The sequence below is a fragment of the Arvicola amphibius genome, chromosome 10 (assembly GCF_903992535.2).
Source record: "Arvicola amphibius chromosome 10, mArvAmp1.2, whole genome shotgun sequence".
Lineage (NCBI taxonomy): Eukaryota > Metazoa > Chordata > Mammalia > Rodentia > Cricetidae > Arvicola > Arvicola amphibius.
The window spans coordinates 60,211,639-60,231,968 of record NC_052056.1 but is presented as its reverse complement, the minus strand read 5'-3'; the positions used below and the strand labels follow the sequence as shown (position 1 = coordinate 60,231,968).

General features: G+C 48.0%; 1 protein-coding gene across 3 annotated transcripts in view; it reads left to right on the top strand.

Moving 5' to 3' along the window:
• Positions 1-20,330, top strand: part of Heg1 (heart development protein with EGF like domains 1) — a 79,391-nt gene that overhangs the window by 12,277 nt on the left and 46,784 nt on the right. For 2 of the 3 annotated variants that reach the window (XM_038345483.1, XM_038345482.1), the window contains exons 2-4: positions 9,758-10,045; positions 12,134-12,433; positions 19,893-20,231. In XM_038345483.1, coding sequence (XP_038201411.1) covers positions 9,758-10,045; positions 12,134-12,433; positions 19,893-20,231 — 927 coding nt within the window. The remainder of the gene's footprint in view (positions 1-9,757; positions 10,046-12,133; positions 12,434-19,892; positions 20,232-20,330) is intronic. The other variant, XM_038345484.1, reaches the window with a different exon arrangement.

Sequence of the window (20,330 nt, the reverse complement as noted above, 5' to 3'; positions counted from 1 at the left end):
AAAAAAAAAAGTAAGGTAGACTACCCATTGCAGAAAGCTTTTGTGTATACTTATTCAGCTGAGTAGGGATCTTCTGACCCTTGACCCTGAGACTTTGCCTCAAGGGCAAAAAGAAAAAAAAGAAAAGGAAAGAAAAGCCCTGTCTGTGAGTTACTTTTAAAGCAGAGATCCTGATCAGGGTTTTTTAGCCTTTCCTCCTGCCTGGGTAGGCTTCTTCCCCCTATAGTGGTCCTCAGGGCCCCCTCCTGACCAGCTCTGGTTCTGGGAGGCTTACCCCAGTCTTGGGACTCCCTTGTCCTGGCTGAGCTCAGACCTTCAGACCTGCCTCTTCCGGAGAGGAAGGGCCACTATGAACTGCTGACAGAGACTGTCTCTTATAGGCAAGGGGTGGTACGCATTGTCAATTTGACACTTCAGTAACTGGAGCCCATCCCAAGGGACTGGTTTTTTTCTTTTCGAATGTCATCCTCAGACCTCACATCTAAAGGCTCTGCAATGTGAACAGTTTTTCTAAGGGCTACTCCTTTTAGGATAAGAACAAGGAAGGAAGCGAATGTCCCCGAGAGTCCTGGACTGTCCACATTGACGGCTGAGTCTTTTGTTCACACAAACTCATTTGGCTCCTAAACGTCCTCCACCCAAAATCATTACATCCGCAGTCACAGTTCAAAACACAGCCTGGAGTAGCCAAGCAGGGTAGGTGGCTGCCTTTCTGGAGAGATTACAACCCCCACCCCCTACCCTGCTTGACACCCCCCACCCCCAGGTTCCTGCCAGCCTGTAGAATATCCCACCCCGGACCATCCGGTACGAAATACCCCTTGTTTGGAGGGTTCCTGGGAGAGGGGAGACTGTGAGGCCCCTCTGAGGGGCTCCCCCACCCCCCAGGACAGTTCTGAGTGGAAGGAAGGTTTTCCAGCCCCATAAACTCCCAGGGCACAGGTTCTGCTGCTCTGGGCAGCTTCTCACACCCCAGAGGGACTGAGATGTTTTATTTCCACAGCTCAGCCCTTGAGGCAAGTCTCTGTTTGAGTCATCCTTGCAGCCCTCGTAGTCTTGCCTATGGCTGGTACTCAGTAAAAATATATGTTCTGGTTTTTAATGTGGCTAAATATACCTACCAGGAAAGTTACCGTTTTAGCCGCTTCTAAGTGCCGTTCAACAGTCACAAGTGTTGCAGCAGCCACCACCCATTCCCAGAAACTTTTCACCCCAAACAGAAACTCTTAAATTGTAATCCCTGACCTCACGCCCCAGCCACCTCTGCTCCACTTCCCATCTCGATGAAGCTTTTATTGCAAGCGCTCCATGAGGGCCGCACGTGGTACTCATCCTTTTGTGTCGGCTTCTTTCACGTGGGTTTTTAGGGTTGCCTCCCGTTGATAGCTGTACACTGTTGTGTTGTCTGCACACACCCCGTCTTGTTAACCCCGTCACCCCCCCACCCCCGTTGTTTTCACCGTCTGCCTGCTGTGAATACCGTTCCAGGGGTTCTCTGCTGTCATTCCTGTAAGCTACATACGCAGAAGAGGGATTGCTGGATCATGTTTAAGCTCCGTGTTTATGTTTTCGGGGGGCTGCCATACTGTTTCCATGCTGGCCGACCCAGTTTGCATTCGTGCTGGCAGCACATATGAACTCCAGGTTTGTGGCATCCTTACCGGCCCTTGCCTGCCTGCCTGCCTGCCTGCCTGCCTGCCTGCCTGCCTGCCTGCCTGCCTTCCTTCCCTCCCTCCCTCCCTCCCTCCCTCCCTCCCTCCCTCCCCCTCCCTCCCTCCCCTCCCTCCCTCCCTCCCTCTCTCCCTTTCTTCCCTTTTTTAAATAGTAGCCATCCTACGGGTGTGAGAGCAGATATTTTGAATCCATACATGCCGCTCCCTAGCCAGGCAGTGGATTTAGATGTGTAATCCTCCCTCCTGAGCCTCCGTCCTGCCATCTGAGGCCAAGACTTAATTAGTTACTCTGATCCCTAAAGGACCTGGTCACCTTTGGGGAGGAATGGGGGAGGAGTCGATGGCAACCCAACCAACGTTGGCCAGAAGGAGCGGTATAGAGCAATGGTGTCGAGAGTGACCTGGCCACACACTGTAGCTGACTGGGCTTCTCTTCTGGACCCCCACTGGTTTCATCGGAGATGAATGGACATAAAGACCTAGGCTTTGCTCTGCTGTTAACCTGGCTGGTAACTTTAATACCGTGCCTCAGTTTCCTCTTCCATCAAAGAGGGAAGAATTACCCTCATGCCTGCCTACATAGACTGTTGGAATTTAAAAGGACAATTTAGGGCCCTTAAATTCTCCTATAAAAAAAGTGCTTTGTGGGTAGGGAACTGTGTGGGATTCCTAATTGGTTCTCAGGGTAGAAGCAGAATTTCAGTCCTGTGGGCAGTATTTATGAGCTGTGTTCTACTCCCTTTCAGTCTGTGGCAGTCCACACACTAAAGGAATCAAAGGAGGGGAGAAACCAAGCTCCCACTCCCAGGACTTTTCTCTCCTCACCATGTGAGCAGTCGAATTTTAGGAAAACCATTAAAATTACAAAGAAACTCATAGGCATGAGACCCCATTGCTGGAATCTGTAATAATTAGAGGCAAGGTGTCAGACCCACACCTCATAGGGAGCTTTTCAAGTTCAGGGTCTGGGGAAAGCTCCAAGGGGAGGTGGGGATGGGGAGTTCTCGGGCTAGGGATGAGGGTGGTACTGCTGCAGACCCTCCTCGTGAGCCTTAACCTTAGCAACGAGACCAGTAGATACCTGAATGGACTTTCTGCAGGACTGGTGCTGGGGCCTCCTGTGGCCCCTTCAGCATACAACACCTTCCTCTTCATAGACACTGCTTTTGATTCCATCCTGTCTTCCCCGTATGTCTGTGTCCCAGTTACTGGCTCTGCCCCTCCTGGCAGATTGAAGGCTTTTAAATTGGACCCTGATCCTCGATTGCACCTTCTTATCCTGTCTGCTGCCCTTCTCCCTCATCAGCATCCTAGGCATTAACCAGATGTTTGCAGCTGGAAGTCACAGCATCACCCCAACTTCGTATCTGAGAGGCAGACGTTTCTTGTTCCCCTGAAACTCAGTCGTTGTGCCCACTCCACTGTCTTTACTGCTGTTCCTTCCAGCATCCACAGGCATCATCTCTGCTGGAAGCTGATGTAGACGTCCTCCTGCTCAGCCTTCCAGAGACTAACTGCAGCTGTTGCCACACCGAGTCTGGTTTCAAAGCCCATGCAGCAGGCACCATTTCACTCCTCTTCGGGAGAAACAAGGTCGGCCACGTTGTTAAAGCCTGGTTTGAAGGCCAGGGGAATTTTGCTTTGTTTGGTTTTTGTTTTTTCCTTCAACTCTACCAGCCAATGCCCTGAAACCTCATGGAATCAGCTGGCATGTGACATGAGAGCTAGGTTCAGATCCTGTCTGCCACTAAAGGACCAACCACTTCATCATTTTGCTTCCTACTTTCCCCATGTGCCAAATAATGACACTTACCTGCCAGGACTGTCCCAGTCCTCAGATGAGGCAATGCGAGTGAAAACATCTAACACGTGGCAGTGTTGGACCGAAGCTGGAGAGATGGGGAAATAAAGGGCTCATTCTTCCACTCTGCCCCCAAACATGAGCTGGTACCAGACTGCGCGTGACATTTGGCCTTCTGTAGGACCGGATGGTGAGGGTAGGGGTGAGATCTCCCGGAGGAAATGGCACAGACCCATCTTGCTTAGGAACAAGGCTAGCTGAAGACCACACACACACACACACACACACACACACACACACACACACAGTGGGGGTTGGGGATATGGCTCGGAGGAGTCTGCTGCTGAAGCAGCTGCTAATTAGGAAATCCGATTCCAGGCTGTGCCAGCTTCCCTCATGAACGCCGGTTCCTAAACAGATGTTTTAGAACATTAAGATGCTACAGAAGTGGAAGCTGTCAACTTGAGAGGGAAAACATCCAGCAAAGCACTGTTAGTCTCCATTCATGGTCCAGGGGGAAGTGCTGGCGTGACTGAGTGCAGGTGGCTGAGTCCGGAAGGATGGATTCCTTATTCAAGGATGGCCGAGTCCAGACACGCCAGCTCGGGTGGTTGGTGTGACCGTAGTCATGGGCTTGAATGAGATTTGGGTGACTGTCTCTGGCACAAAGAAAGCCAGGCTGGCAAGGCAAATGGACTGGCTTTGGCTGAGCTTCCCAGAGGCTGCCTCTGATCCTAAGTGGGAAACAGCTAGAGCCCAGGGCACAAAGAGACACTAACTGACTTCTTACTGATTTAGGCAGCGCTGATAGAGGTGGAGACCAACCACAGCCAGCAGGTCTCAGGCCACCCGGCGCAGCAGTACAGACTCAGAGTGTTTCTTGTCTCTGGATGCTCTAGAGAGATGCTCACTGGCCTCGTCTCTTTGCCTGGGCCACTAGTTATGTCCACAGGTGGCACCAACTGAGATTGGGCATCTGGGGACTTGAGCAGCCTAAACTCAAGTAATCCCATGAGGCTTTCAACCATGGAGTCACAAGCCACTCATATGCTTAAGCTTTATTAATGCCACTGGGGTCCCAACTTACGTCACTACTTCTGAGTTTCAGGAACCAACTTAGTGTTTATGGGCTACAGACCACCTACTGAGGGGACATTTGAAGGTTCAGTGAAAGTCATTACAAAATGACTTCTGCAGGTCTCCAGCCTTTGGGTCTTTAGATCAAGACACCGGATGCATTAGTCGCTTTTCTGTTGCTCTGTTAAAATACTGTGACTAAGACGACGTAGAGAAAAAAAGAGTTTATTTTGGTTTGCGTTCAGAAGGTTGGCGTTCTTAGTGGTGGGGTCAAGCATGCAGGCAGCAGGCAGCAGGCATGGTGGCAGGGATAGGACACAGAGAGCTCACAAAGCAGAGAACAAACTGGCAAGAGGATTTTAGCTTTGAACACCCACCCCCCCAGTAATGCGCTTCCTTCAGCAAGGCTGTGCTCCAAAACCTCCCCAAATGTCACCACCAACTGGCAACCAAATATTAAAATCGTTCCAGGCTGGGCGAGGCTGCTGATACGCCGTGTCCTAATAGTCCCTCATTAGCTTTTATTTTTAATAAGTCTACATATAGTTTAAAGAGTAAATGGATTTTACAAAGCTGTAGTGGAACTGTCTGACCACTTTCAGCTCTTCCTGTGGATCCCATATACACTTTTGTCCGTACCTATTTATTCTATTTTGTTTTTGAGTGATGCCACTAATTTCTCTCTGTGGAAATTTTATGTCCTTCTAAGTCTACCAGGCTGGATGCGGCACAGCCTAATTCTGCCCAGGGTGGAGTGGTGGAGTTACCCTTCGGCACCGATGATGCTAACCATGCCCTGCACACGCTTGTCAGCCAGAATTGGTTCTACTTTAAAAATCCCATTAATTTAAAAAAAATGACATGTGGTTGCTGGGAATTGAACTCAGGACCTCTGGAAGAGCAGCCAGTGCTCTTAAACACTGACCCATCTCTCCAGCCCCCTCCCCATGACATTCTTTTAAAAAGTAAAGTCACTGTTTCTTAAGATGTACACCCTTATTCACCTTGTACGTGCCTTTCCTTGCGTCTGGTGTCGACGACTGCTTTCTTGTTTGAAATCAAGCCTCTATAATTTCTTTTAGTGGAGGTGTTAGGTCACAAACCCGGGACAAACAGCTGAGATGCCTATTACCAGATCGAAGATGAAGCTGGCCACCAGGTTCTCCCAGCATCTCTCAGTCCCTACCTCTTACAGGCTAGGACTGGCATGCCCTGCCCCTTACCCAGAACTCTGCAGCCCAGGGACTGCACTGCCCTTCCCCCAGCTGCCCTTCCCTATATAATCCAGCCCTTTTGATTACCTGGTCCTTTTATCTCTTGGCCCAGGCTGCCTATCTTGGTGAGCAGCTCCTCTCTTGCCCTCCTAACCCCTCTCCTCCCATGGCCCAGCTCAGTCTGCCCGTGTTCATGCCGGATCTCCCAGCTGTCTCTGCCTCTACCTGTATCCTTCCTCATAGCCATAATAAAAACCCTCAACCCCTTAGGAGAAGTCATGTCCTCCTTTTTATTTCTTTTTTCATCAGGAGGGAGATTAATTAACTCACTTTTGAGTGAAAATCATTTTACACGATTCTCTCAGGATACTTCTGAAAGATTACTTTGCTGTGTATGTAGTTCCAACTGTTTTCTCAGCACACTGCAAAAGTTGATCCGTCTTTTCTTTGGCTTCCATGGCTGTAGTGGCTGGTGTACTTCTTCTTATAGATAATCTGCTGGTTTTTTTTTTTCTGGTTGAGTTGAAGTTAAAAACTTCTGAGGTTTTTGCAGGTTCACTATGATATCAATATACATAAACTTTACACACACACACACACACACACACACACACACACACACACACGTCCTCTAGGAGTTTGTTAGAATTCCTTAGCTTAAAGATTTATGTTTCTCATTGGTTCTGGAAAACTCTCAGCCATTGTCTTCGTGACAATGTCTTTGGTGTTCCCTTCTCTTCTCCTAGAACTCTAATTAGGGATTGGAGACTTGGCTCATATGTTAAGAGAGACTGATGCTCTTCAGAGGACCTGAGTTTGGTCCCCAGCATCTATAATAGGCAGCTTACAGCTACCTGTAACTCTAGGATTGTAACTCCAAGGAATCCTACGTATTCTTCTGACTTGCAGAGACATCCACCCACCCGCCCACCCCCACAAAAATAAAAAATTAATGTGAGAATGAAACTCCAGTTAGATATGTGTTTGGCTTCTTTTTAATTTCTATCTATCTATCTATCTATCTATCTATCTATCTATCTATCTATCTATCTCTATTTTTGGGTTTTCAAGACAGTGTTTCTCTGTGTAGCTCTGGCTGTCCTGGAACTCGCTTCATGGACCAGGCTGGTCTGAAACTCACAGAGACCCACCTGCCTCTGCCTCCCAAGTGCTGGGATTAAAGGTGTGTGCCAGTTGGCTTCTTTTTTCTAATTTGCTAAACTTTTGTTTATAATTTTTGTTTTTTTTACCTGATTCTTAGCATTCTCTTATCCTTTTTTTTTTCCTCTTTTACTTACCTGAGTGTCTGTGCAGGGGTTTGTGCGAGTGAGTTCAGACATCCATTTATACACACATCTTTTTCAATGATTCTAGCATTTGAAATCTTATCTGATTAGCTGACTTTTGTTCATGAATGACTTATTTTCTGGTATATTTGTGATTTTTGTTTGTTTTACTACAACATCTTATTAGAGAGTTTCTTTTCTTTATTAGCAAATGATAGAAATTGTATGTTTGTATAGAGAGTGTTTGCATGGTCTTGCCAGGTTCCTCGAGGCATGGTCAGGGTTGCTCCTCAGCTCCCGTTATCCACTGCTATGTGGAGGTGGGTTGATTACTCTTTAAACCATCTTTTTAAAATACAGTCCTGTTTTAGTGTATGCATAAGGCTTAAGGCCACTCTTGAGTACACCCTCAACTTGAGGTTTGGATCATGTAAGGAATGAAATCTGTGCTGTACACCCACAGAAGACTTGGCTTTGTGCTTATAGATGTTGGTTGTGATTGTGTTTATCTTTCCTCTTCAACCAAGATCGAAGGGCCAGGTTTCCTCGTTGTCCCTCTCTGGGTTAGTTTCTATGTCTTTTGTTCAGGGTCTAGTCCTTCTGATTCTAGTGTTGCACAGTGGTTTCCCTTTAGCCTTCTGGAGAGTTTACACCATCTTCCTCCTGCAGCCCTGTGGCCATCGAAGGGTAAGGTTAGAGATGTCAAATAAGTGTCAGCTTCCGTCTTGGCTGATCCTACTCTGATTCTTTCTTTATTCACCAGCTCAGAAGTGCATTTAGAATAGTGTTTTTTAAACAGCTGTTTTATTCAGAATTTTTAGCTGTTGATCGTGGCAGGGTTACTGCGGACGCTGCAGGGGACGAGGACACTGCAGGGGACTATTGTCAGCTTTGCGGTTTATTCATAGCGTGCCTTCTTCCGTCCTTGCATCTTTCTTTAGTCTGCTAGCAGGGATAGCGCGGTTCAGTGTGAGCAGTGCTCTGTCGTCTGCCTGTGGCCACTCTTTCCCTACAGTGGAATTCCTGCAGCTGCTTGGGATCTGGGATTTCCACTCCTATCATCTTAAGAAGGGGCTGTCACTGGGCCTCTGCCTTTTTTAAGGCTCTAATGGAACTAAATTATCTTTTTTTTTTCTTCTGGCTTCCTAGCCTAGAGGCATATCCTTCTGACTGCAACTCCTTTTTTTTTTTTCCTTTTGTTATTGTGCCCAGTTAATCAAGAGGGCAGAGAAAGCATCCTTATGCCGCTGGGCCTCTTTAGCTTTTCCGGGGAAACCAGCTGCCTCTGAAGCAGAGCAAGAAGAATGAGGCAAGCATTCCCTATAGGTCGCCGCCATTCATAACCTCTGGGACTTTGTGGCTGCCTCTGGCAACACCCTCCTACAGCCAACTTGGAGCTTATTATGGGCCTCACCTGTCAGGCTGGGCTCCCAGAGGAGGGCCCTAGTGACTTCCCTCCCCTCCAGGAAGCCTCTGTTAATCATCACCTCCAGAAAGGAGAATCAGGGCATGAACACAGCAATTCTGAAGGAGCTGGAAGAGGAAATGACTCCCTCAGAAAGTTCTCGGAATCTCTGCTAGGGCAGTTTGTGTGCTCACCACCCAACCCGCCTCAAATACCTGAGCCGATGGTCACTGCTGTGTAGCTGCAGCCACGCCCCTCACTATTGAACGTGGCCAGTAAGGGGCTGAAGAGATGGCTCGGTGTTATTAGCATTGGCCGCTTTTCCAAGGGGCCTGGGTTTGAGTCCCAGCACCTACAAGGCGGTTCACAACCATCTGTAACTCCAGTCCCAGGGGATCCAATGCCTTCTTCTAGCCCCCACGGAAACCAGATGTGAAAGTGGTACACAGACGTACGTGCAGGCAAAACACCCACACACATAAAGAGGGGGACAGTAAAAATATTAACCGGACTTAAAGATTTAATACAAAAATGTAGTCACTACATTGAAACTTATCTCAAGTTCATATTGAAATGGTATTTTGAATATGTTGAATAAAATAAAGTACTTCACACACACACACACACATTTTAAAGTGGCTACCAAGTTAATTTTACGGTTGTGGGTTTCTCTCACTTAATCCTTTGGGCAATACTAATCTAAAAGATAACTTGTTCTTTTTGCTTGTTTGCTATATTTAGATATAAGTGATAGTTCTGCCTGCCTGCGGTCTCTGCTTATCAGATGGCTTGACATTTTTGCATTGACTTATAAAGATAGCCATGACTTTATTCACTCCCCACTGAGAATTTTCCATGGTTCCACAGGCTCCGATTCTGAGCACAAAGAGAAATAGTCTCAAATCAGGAAAATAGAAATGGGGGTTATAAAGATTTAAATTTCCAATTAGTATGTGTACACATGTGTGTATGTGCAATGCATGTGTGTGCATGTGCAATACGTGTGTACATGTGCAATGCATGTGTGTGCAGGCACCCTCAGAGGCTAGAAGAGGGCGTCCGAGTCCCTGAAGCTATAGAGCTAGGAGTTGTGAACCCCTCGACGTGGGTGCTGGGCTGGATTCCAGTACTCTCTCCAAGTGCTCTTAACTGCAGAGCCACCACTCCAGCCCCACTACATGGGGTTTTTAAGAAGTTGTGAAGTTGGCAGTAACCTGCAAGGGTCCATTCGGCAAAGTTTCTCCATGTTTACTTTTCAAAAGCCATTGAGTTCTCACTGGTGCATTTGCTTGTTATTGCAGTCACTGCAAGGAGCCATTGGACAGAAAATAACAGCACTGAACCCCACGTAGGAAATGCCCCCTTCTACCAGAGTCAAGAGGACCATTCAGGTTCCAGAAAGGGAGTGACAGCTCAGACTGCCAGAATGAGCCACAGTTCTTCAGAAGCCTCAGGAAACCCCTCTTTCCTGCCTGAGACAAATGCTGAGGGGAGGATCCAGTCTTCCAGCCCAGCAATCACCACTGTTCCACATGCTGGACGCTCGCCTGAGATCACCACGGCCCTGGCCGCCCACGGCGGCTCCTTGTGTGAGTGTGTGTCATGATGCTCATTTTTCTATGTCCGGTCCTAGAAAACAAATTTTCTGCCCCCTCCCCACCCCACCCCCACATCCAGAGCAACTGTGCCCATTTAGGGGTTCTGCATTGGGATGGATCAGGCAAGTCCTCCTAAGAGCCATGCTTGGAAAGTCAGACTAGGGGAGGGGGGTACAGATTTGTTGAACATCCTGGTGGGTCCTTTCACATCTATGCTCCCCGGCAGTCTGAATCCACACCACCTCCCTGCTCCCAGGATCCTGCCACGCAATCACATGTCTCAGGGGTTGGGAAGGGTGGCTAGGTTTTGTTTGTGTTGATAAGAGTTTGACTGCTTCTTGCTGCTCCTTGCATGGTTGGCAGCTTAGTACTTCCAGCGAAGGGCTTCAAAAAGAGGCCACAGTTCTATGAGCACAGCTCAACCTAAGAAGGAAGACAAAGAAAAGTAGTGCTAATTAGGTACGCATCTACACAGCAACCAGCCGGCTCTCTCAGTCTTTCCAGCAGCCCCGTGAGGCTGTGCTAGTCTCGCTTTAAGGTTTGGAAACTGAAGCTCGGAGACTAATTAGCCCATCAGGTGGAGAGCAGGTGGCAGATTTCCAAGTGAGGAGAGCCCAAGTCCGTGTGTTGAGTGAGTGGGCACCCCAGCTCAGGGACGGGGTGCCCCGTGTGAGAAAAGACAGAAGGGAGGGGTTCACAGTGCCCGAGTCCTCCCTGGGAGAGTTAGAGAGCCCAGGGCAGGATGGCTAGCTCTATGGAGGGCAGGGACAATGATGGAATACTTTGCAGGACAGGAAGTTTCTACTTGGTGTGGTGGGAAGACTCACTGGAGGGTTTTGCACAACCGAGAGACAGGGTTGAGAGAGGAGCCACCTGGCAGCAAGCCTGTAAGATGTCTAATATGGGAGGAAAGGGGACCTGAAGTGAGCTGGACCCCCCAAGGCAGATGTGTAGGTAGCGGGTGCTCACCTGGGGGAAGGTGTTGAAGAATCGCTCAGGACAGTCTTCACAAAGGAGGGGTTGGGGACCTTGCCAACCAGGTACCACACCCTGGATTCAGTCCCTAAGATCATATAAACCACACGTGTAATCCCAGCATTCAGGAAGCAGAGGCAGGAGGATCAGAAGTTCAAGCTTGTGCTGGAGAGACAGCTCACTGAGTAAAATCACTTCTCTATGAGTCCCAGCTTTAGTTTGCAGCGCCCACATTGGATGGCTCCCAACCAGTACTCGGGTACCAGGGGACTCAGTGCTCTGCTGGCAACCATAGGCACACACACACACACACACACACACACACACACACACACACGCCTAAAAATAAAAAGAAATCTTTTTTTAAAAAGTTGTTAAAAGTCATCCTTGAGTATGAGATCAATCTGTGCTTCGTACGACCCTACCTCAAAAATTAAAATTAGAAAAGATCCCAGCACTCAAGAGGCAGAGGCAGGTGGAGCTTGGTGAGTTCAAAGCCAGCCTGGTCTAAATAGTGAGTTCCAGGACAGCCAAAGCAATGTAGTGAGACCCTGTCTCCAAAAGCAAAAACAAACAAAAAAACGATTCATATCAACAGAAGGAAGGTTGAGAGTTGGTGAGGACCTCAAAGAAGAGGCTGAAGCCATCCAAGGTGACTTCCTGGTTTCCTACCCTTGAGGGCACTCAGCTCTGTAAGGGAATTGTGTGAAGGTGTTCTGTGTCCCCTGAATGGAAGCTGCAGCGTTCAGAAGTCCTGCACGTGTTACTCTCTGGTTTGCCTGGCTGTCAAGTGTTGGGAATTCTGCATGCATTGAATTCTGGGACATTCTGGGGTCCTTTGTGGAAGGTGAGGGATAAGCTTCCTGATCTAACAATCTCTAATTCTAGACCATCTAAGGCTTAGTTAGCATCAGGGTGCTCCATTACTGGTGATTCCTCCCTCCAAGGAGAACCATTGGTGAGGTCAAAAGCCTGGTGGTTTCTCTTGCAGTTCCTTTCTCCTAGAATGACTAATTCTTCATGCCTTCTAATTGAGTCCACTAGCGATAATAAGACAGTTGAAAGCCACTAGTGGGGTTTTAATTGTTGTTGTCTGGCTTTCAGCCTTGGAGAGCCTTCCCCAGTCATCCAGCAGTACCAGGTCAGAAGGAGAAATCACCATTTCTCAAACAGAGAGTGGAATATCCCCAGGCTTCCTGGAGACAGCAAAGGAACTCCCAGAAGAAGGGACTGTGCACACACAAGTGGCTGGCATTTGGGTTTCCGGCCAAGCCTCCCTTCCTGCTTTGGAACTCAGGGAGCCAACCATGCTCTCCCAGAAGAGAAATTCATCAGGCCAGGAGCACTCCGGGCTGCAATTCCCTCGGACCCAGAGTCAACCACCTCCCTCAGACCATCCCTTGTGTGAGTACTCCTGCTCCCAGTTCACCCCTCCAAATTCAAAATAACCCCAAATTGATGTGTATACCTAGCTGGCTAAGTGTCCGGCTAAGGGGAAGCAAAGGGAGATTTAAGAGCCATTTCTTCAATGCCAAGTGCTTTGGTTGGAAGCAGTCTGTCGTTTCTCTCAGTATTGAGGTTCATGCTCAAAGTATGTTTTAACTGTGTATGGAGGAAAATATCATCCATCTGGTGGCTGCTGTGTTCCCCACCTCTCGTCTCCCCCTTTTCTTTTCCTCCCCTCCTCTGTGCACACATACAACAAAGATTAAGCGTGACTGACGCGTGCGCCTACAGAGGAGACCACGTGCTAGGGTGGATAAAATGTGAACCAGACACTGCTGTACCCATTTGATTAGCAGTTTGAGTTTTGTTTGTTTGTTTTTGCAAACACAGCTTCTTTGATGGCGGAGAAAATAGGTTCGTAATTTTTCCTGGCATTGTTTCGAAAGAAAGAGCCTACACAGTACAGGTGTTTGCCTGGCTTTAATCAGGCGCCGTGGCTGTGGAGAACCGCCCTGTCCCCTTCTGCTGCACCATGTCCTGCACACCAGCCTCGGCTAGGCTGCTCTGCTCGGCAAGCATTTCTTCACTCTTCCAGGCCCCTGTGCCTGTGCCCCACGCTTGTCATTGCAGCTCATCAGATGCCTGCCTGCCTAGATATCGTAATCCTCTGCAGGACACTTCAATCTTCAGTAGTTAAGAATTGGGGCCTCGCATGTCCCCAGGTTCCCCCAGGAGGCACATCCTGCCAGGAGCCAAAGAGATGCTGTAAACTGCCCCTCTGCGAGCTGCTCAGGTTGTTTTTAGCCTGGGGCAAGACAGAGTGGCAGGATCTGCACTTAAGTCAGAAACCCTTAAGGGGGTTTCATATTTTTTTTAAAAAAATAGGTATAGCATTTTATTTATTCTTAGAGAATTCCGTGCATGCATACAGTGTGTTTTAGTCGTGTTTGGACCCCCTCCCATAAGCACCATCCAACTCCTCCAGGCTCCTCCCAGTTCACCACCATCTCATACCTTCGTGTCCATCTGTTCCCTATCCCCTCTCTATGGATCACTCCTTGCTGTCCGTAAGTGCATGGGTGTGCAGCCATTCACTGGAGCACGGTCCGCCTACCAGGGACCACACCTCTTAAAGAAAACTGACTCTCCTCCCCAAGCAACCCTCATGCTTGGGGTGGGGATTGATGTGCCGTTCTGTCAACCATGAAGGCAGAGGTTTCTTAAAAATATTCTGCAAGACTGGGAGTTGGGGTTTATGTCATCAAAGCAACAACTGAGCCCAGAGGTCTTCTCTGGACAACCCTTTTAAAGGGGCAGTCTTCTTGCCTAGGTTTGGTATGCAGTTCTCTACTGCTGGGTATGGGCAGAATTCATGTTTGCAGGAGATTGCTTTTTAAGATTATTTGTAAGTGGTCTGGAGAGAGGGCTCAGTGGTTTAGTGTCCTTCCTTCCCGCTCTTCCAGAGAACCCGAGTTTGCTTCCTAGCACCCACATCAGGTGGCCCTGAAGTTACAACTGTCAGTAACTCGAGGTCCCAGGGATCAGATGTCCTCTTCTGGGCATCCACGGGTACATTCACACAAATACTTGCATCTGCATGGACAAATAAATAAATAAATAAATCTTAAAAAAATTATTCATGGGCTGGAGAGATGGCTCAGCGGTTAAAAGCACTGGCTGCTCTTCCATTCCTAGCAACCATATGGTGGCTCACAACCATCCATAATGCGATCTGGTGCCCTCTTGTGGCCTGAAGGCATGCAGGCAGAACACTGTATTCATAATAAATAAATAAATACATCTTTATTTTTTTAAAAAAGATTATCCATAAGCATTAGCTGCATTAGACAGAAGCTGTAAAGCCCAGGTTCTGTGGCTTGGCGATCTACAATCAGCTTTGCTAAGAGGAAAAGAAGCACTTCTGAGGAATCTCCACTGTGATTCTGGTCAGGGTCATTTAATATTAATAATATACCTTCAACCTAGGTCTGTGGTATATTTGAAATGAGTCCACCTTTCTAACTTTACTGGATTCAACTCTCTCTTCATCTGTATGTTTAATGTTAAAAGGCAACTGATCCTCATATACACACACAGGGTCTTACTCTGTACTTCTGACTGTCACAGAGCTCACTCTGTAGACCAGGCTGGCCTCAGACTCAGAGATCTGCCTACCTCTTTCCCCCAAGCGCTGGGATTAAAGGCGTGCGCCATCATGGATGCCTACCTCTGACCCTCATTCTTTCTGTAGTTGTCCTTCTAGGACAGTGGTTCTCAACCTTCCAAATGCTGAAACCCTTTCATTTAGTTCCTCATGTTGTGGTGGCCCCCAACCAAAAAATTTGCTGCCATTATAAATTATCACGTATCTGTATTTTCCGATGGTTGTTCAATCTCCCAAAGGGGTCACAACCCACATGTTGAAAATTACTGTTCTAGAACCTTTCATTTCTAATTTTTGGAGTTTCACTGTCTTTCATAGTCCTTGAGTCTTACTGAAGATTTCTCTTCCTTGGTGACCTGGGTGTCTGGCCACCCTATAAAGTGGCTACTAGAGAGAACTTGGTGCAAAGGACAGAGGACATATGTACCTGCTGCCTGAGGCCAAAGAGGAAACAAACTCCTCTCTATTTGGTTCTCTCTCTCTCTCTCTCTCATTCTCTCTCTTTGTAAACTTAGCCTGGCACCTCCAGGCTTGCCGAGCAAGCTCTGTATACCCCTCCTTCTACTGAATGGCAGTCTTGAGGTTCTGCTGTCTGTTTCTGAGTCCGTGATACAGGAGCTACAGGCATATAGGCAAGAATGCCACCGGGGAGCCAGCAGGACCTGCCACGGCAGACTTGGAGTCAACCTGCCTGGCTGGCCAGCTCAGTGAACGAAGACAAGCAATGGAGTACTGGGGATTGGGGGTGTGTGTGGGTTTTCTGGCCATGTGACCTAGGGAAAAGTCCAATGCTCAGACCAGTCAGGTTAGTGATGCCCCTCACAGGGTGTGCACACAGGTGGCAAACTAAGGGCGTGGCAAGGGATTAGATGATCTGAAAGGTGGCAGCATTGGGTGGTCCATTCATAGGCTGCCAACTGGGCCTCCTTTACTGCCCCCTAGCTACACAAGCATGTGGTGCTGGTTGGGTTTTGGTCAACTTGACACAAACTAGGGTTATCTGGGAAGAGGCAATAGAGAAAAAGTTTCCATCAAATTGGCCTGTAGGCCAATCTGTCGGGCATTTTTTTTCTAGTGATTGATGTAGAAGGTTCCAGCCCACTGTGGGTGGTGCCACCTCCTGGGTTCTGTAAGAAAGTAGGCTGAGCTAGCCATGGGAGCAAGCCAGTAAGCAGCACTGCTCCATAGCTCTATTTCCGTTCCAGGCTCAGTGACTTTTACCTAGAACTTTAAAATAAAACAAACTGTTTCTTTCCCAAGTTACCTTTGGTCAGTGTTTCATTATAGCAACAGAATACAAACTAGAACACACTGTTCAATTCAGCCTCTCCCATACCCAGGATAGCCAGGAGTTACTCTGTTTCTGAATAGAAACTGTATCTTACAGCACCAAAGCTGACCCTGGAAGATGAGCCAGGGGTTACAAGAAAGCCCAAAGGCATTGCTCTCCACACTCCCCTGCTGCTGTCTCTCTAGACTTTCCATGGTCTCTTTGATGATCGCCCACTGCTGTTTGATCATGGCCGAGGGGTGGGGCTGTCAACAAAGCAACACATGGCAGGGGTGAGGAGGGGAGGAAGCTCTTCGGAAGGCAGAAATATGTATGTTGAATTGTGTGAGAGCGACCACAATTGAGAGCTAAATTTAGTGTGAGCTTCCTGGAAATGAGGGCACTAGGGGAAGCTGGGTGGAGCATGCAATTGTTGTCGGACAAAGTAAGCCTACAGTTTAATCCATAGGCATGGATGTTTTGGGGGCAGTAATTCCAAGAGGAATACTTATGTAAGGAATGCTTTCTATTGCTGGCTTGTGAGAACCATGCTCATGCTCTTTGAAGGTGACATTTTGTAGAGACTCAGTAAGAGCTGGGGTGTAATAATAGGGCTTGACTTACGGAAGTCTTTCCTATGGGCAGCCGAGCTGATGTGGTCCAGGTAAATTGCTTTGTGGTGGTTTCACTTTGTGAAGGGAGAGAACATTAAGAACTTGAAAGATTTTGGATTCAGTCTGTCTGGTTCTACCATCAGCTGCCTCAGCTGCACTTGTGGGAAGTTCTGGACAGCAGTCAAGGTTGAGCAATGTGATGGATGCCAGAGGCGCTGGGGTTTTAATCCCATCAGTGGAGAGGGACACGCCCACACCAGGTGAATAGGCATTCTCTCAAAAAAAAAAAAAAAAAAAAAAGAGGTCTTAGTTACAAAACTAAAAACTTACTTAGCTCAGGCCTTGTCCCAGTGGGTGGTATTCCAGCTTTTACATTTTAATTTAAAATTTTTATGAGATTTGTCTGTTTGTTTACTGTGCAGGGGAGTGCATATCTACAGTGTGCTGGGGCCAGAGGACCACATGGAGGAGTCAGTTCTTCTCTCTCCGTCACGTAGGACACAGGGATTGAGCTCTTGTCAGGTTCCATGGCCCTTAATTGCTGAGCCATCTCACCAGCTGGCTTTTCCTGCCCCTCCTCCTTTTCTCCTTTTGCCTTTCCTGGTTCAAACTCAGGTTTTCCCTTTCTGAATGGCTGCTTCAGGGTGGCCATCCGAGAGTGACCACTCATGCCAGCTTGCTGATAAGGAGCGTAAAGCGTTTCCTCGTAGCTTCTGGAACAGGTGTCTACGTAGGAGCATGAGCAATGTGTATGAGCCACTCAGACAAGCGTTCCCATTTTCATTCCATGCGCTGCTTTGCAGGAGTATTTACACAGCTGTACTGTGAGGACTAAGTGAGCCGCGCATATCTTAGCACCATGCCTGAGCACGCAATTGCTCACTTCAGGGCAGCGTCTTGCTTGGTTTAGTTGTTTGGGTTTTTTTTTTTAATTACTTATTTATTTTTTATGTTCATTGGTGATTGTGCCTGCATGTCTATGGGAAGGTGTTAGAGCCCTGGAACTGGAGTTACAGACAGATGTGAGCTGCTATGTGGATACTGGGAATTGAACCCCGGTCCACTGGAAGAACAGGCAGTGCTCTCAACCACTGAGCCATCTCCCCAGCCACTGCTGGGTTGAGTTTTGAGACTGGGTCTCTCTCTGTATTTGAGATGGGCCTGGAACGTGCTCTGTGGACCACACAGGTGTCCAGCTCATGGTCTGTCTGCCTCGGCCTCCCAAGAGCACAGCACGTGCTGTCACGTGTAACCACAGAAGCGCGTCACAGTGCTGAGATGGGGTGACAGTGTGCGGCACAGCCCTGCGGGGTCGTGGGAAATGGAGCTGTTTTCCTTAGTGGCTCAGCAATTGTGATCGTATTTCTGTGGCCATTTATTTGTTCAGACTACCGAAATGGGCGGCCTGGGCTTTTCAGGCTGAATCCAGCGTAATCATCACGGGGGGGGGGGGGGGTGTGTGAGGGTGTGTTTTTAAGGTTTTATTTGTAATTGCACGTGTGATGGTGTATGGATGCACATGAGTGAAGGTGCCCTCAGAGGCCAGAAGAGGGCGCTGGACCCTCTGGTGTTAGAGTCATAGACTGGGTGCCACCCAGTGTGAGGGCTGCAAACCTAACTCGGGTCCTCTGAAGGAGCAGTACACACTCTTAATGCCAAGTCATCATTGTCCCCAGCACGCTGTTTTGATGTGACTAGTGAACAAATAACATGATCTAGTTGATTAGAAATTAAAATGCTGTGAAAGCAATTTGGAGACCATTTATGGGGACATATCCTTATCCATATCACTCCTTTCTTACATAAAAGTGGCTTTTGTTTGTGTCCCCGCAGGGCTGGCTGCCTTTGCGCGCACATCTTCCTAGTCCCTTGTCTCTGTGGAGCCTGCACCTGCATCTATCTTCATAGAGATCCAGAAAGCAGAGCAGCAGGCTGTACTCCCGGTGTCAGGGGAGTCTGGTTTTGTACGAGAATGAAAGGAATGCTTTCTTTCCTATACTTTCTCTCTAACTATGTCTAAAATCTGTTTGGGCTTTTGGCCACAACTGCGCATAAGAATGGTCTTCAAAGGGAGATTTATAATGGCAGCTTCCCCTTTTCCCTTTTTGGAGCTGTGACTGACATGAGCCTTTCATGGTATAGGTCTAGATGGCTCTCCATTGCTTTTGACTTCCGGTGGGAAAGAGAGCAAAGAACCTGCTTCCCTTGCTTCCCTTGCTTCCATTGCTTTGCTCCCCAAACTTTCCTGCTCCTTATTCTTGCCCTATTTACTAAGGATAGCTGTGGTGCCGGGGTTTGAACTCGGGGCCTCACACGTGCTAAGTGAGCTCTCTGCCACTGAGTCACATGCTCATCCCCTTGGTGTTGGGGCTTTAAGGTACCTCTTCAGAGGTGAGTTCTTTAATACCTCTGGCAAGTTTCCCAGTGGCAGGAAGCTCTCAGCCAGACGTCTACGAGGAGCAGACCATGCATTCTGACCAATGGCATATAACTGAATTCTCGAGGCTCTCGACAGCTATCTGAGGACAGCCATCTGTTTCACTGATCCGAAAAGGCTGCTCCCAGCCTAGCGTCTTTGGTCTCCTAAAGTGCCCTATGGTTTGGAGACATCTCTAAAGCTTAGTGAGATGAACTAACTACAATAATGAAGTCTGCTTCTAGGTGAAATTACATCAAACCCCTGGGGAAATATACATTCTCCTGTTGGTTGGTAGTTCTGTTAATGAATGTAGTTTGAATGGTGTTTCAAAGCCAAAGCTTTATGGTGGCCACGATTTGGGGAAATAATAAGGAGCCTTTGGTGGTGACCATGTTGGGAACTACTGTCGCAGGCCAGCAATGTCTTGACTGTGTTCTCCAGAGCCCTGGTGCTGACCGAGCAGCGCACATCCTGTACTGGCTCAAACTCGGTTCATGGTATGGACGGGATTTTAATCTCCGATAGCATTTGAACAAAAGGGCTACAGTGCTGAAGAAACAAACCAGCAGCAACAACTTTATCACAGTGGCCCATGGTGTGGAATATACGCTGTGGCATGCAGCCCCTCTATAGAAAATAAAACAAAGTATTGCCTCGTCTGGGTTTCTCCTGTCTTCCTTTTCGCTTGCCTAGAAAACTTAATTTCTGTGTGTGGGTGATCTGACTCCATCTCTAGCCAGCTCAGTGGGACTTAGAACTGGCGAGGTGAAAAAGAAGGAGGGTCTCACTTGCACTTGCGTGGATCAACATGATGCAAGTGTATGCTCTCTAGTACGTCCACGGTGCACAGATTCACGTATCAAATACAATACGCATTATTTGTACCTAGACAGAATCCCGATTTCCTTAGCCATTCAAGTAGTTTTGAAGCATGTCTTTCTCTGTTTTAGCTTCTGGAAGTATAAAGAATTCTAACGACTCCGCCAATCTCCAAAGCCCATCAGTCACTCAGACAAAGAGTACACATGCCACCAACACATTCACTGATGGTGTCACCAGGATGCTCCGGTCTTTGACTGTCAGCGTGGAACCCACAAATGAGACAGAGAGCTTGCCTGCACACTCCAGAATTGTCGCAACGTCAGCCTCAGTCCCTTCTCCGCCCTCTGTGGTTGACTCTAGGACAAGCAGCAGACTCATTGAGAGGCCGGGAGACGGAGAAGGCATTGAGCCATCTACAGAAAACGGAGTTGGAATTCCATCCATACACTGGCACAGTGATTCCCCCAGTAAGTAGCATACCTTTCTTTGGCTTGTGGACGTTTTCTATAGTTGGGTGCTCTTAGGGGGTCTCTTCAAGACCTCATGCAGTCTCTGAACAAAGGTGT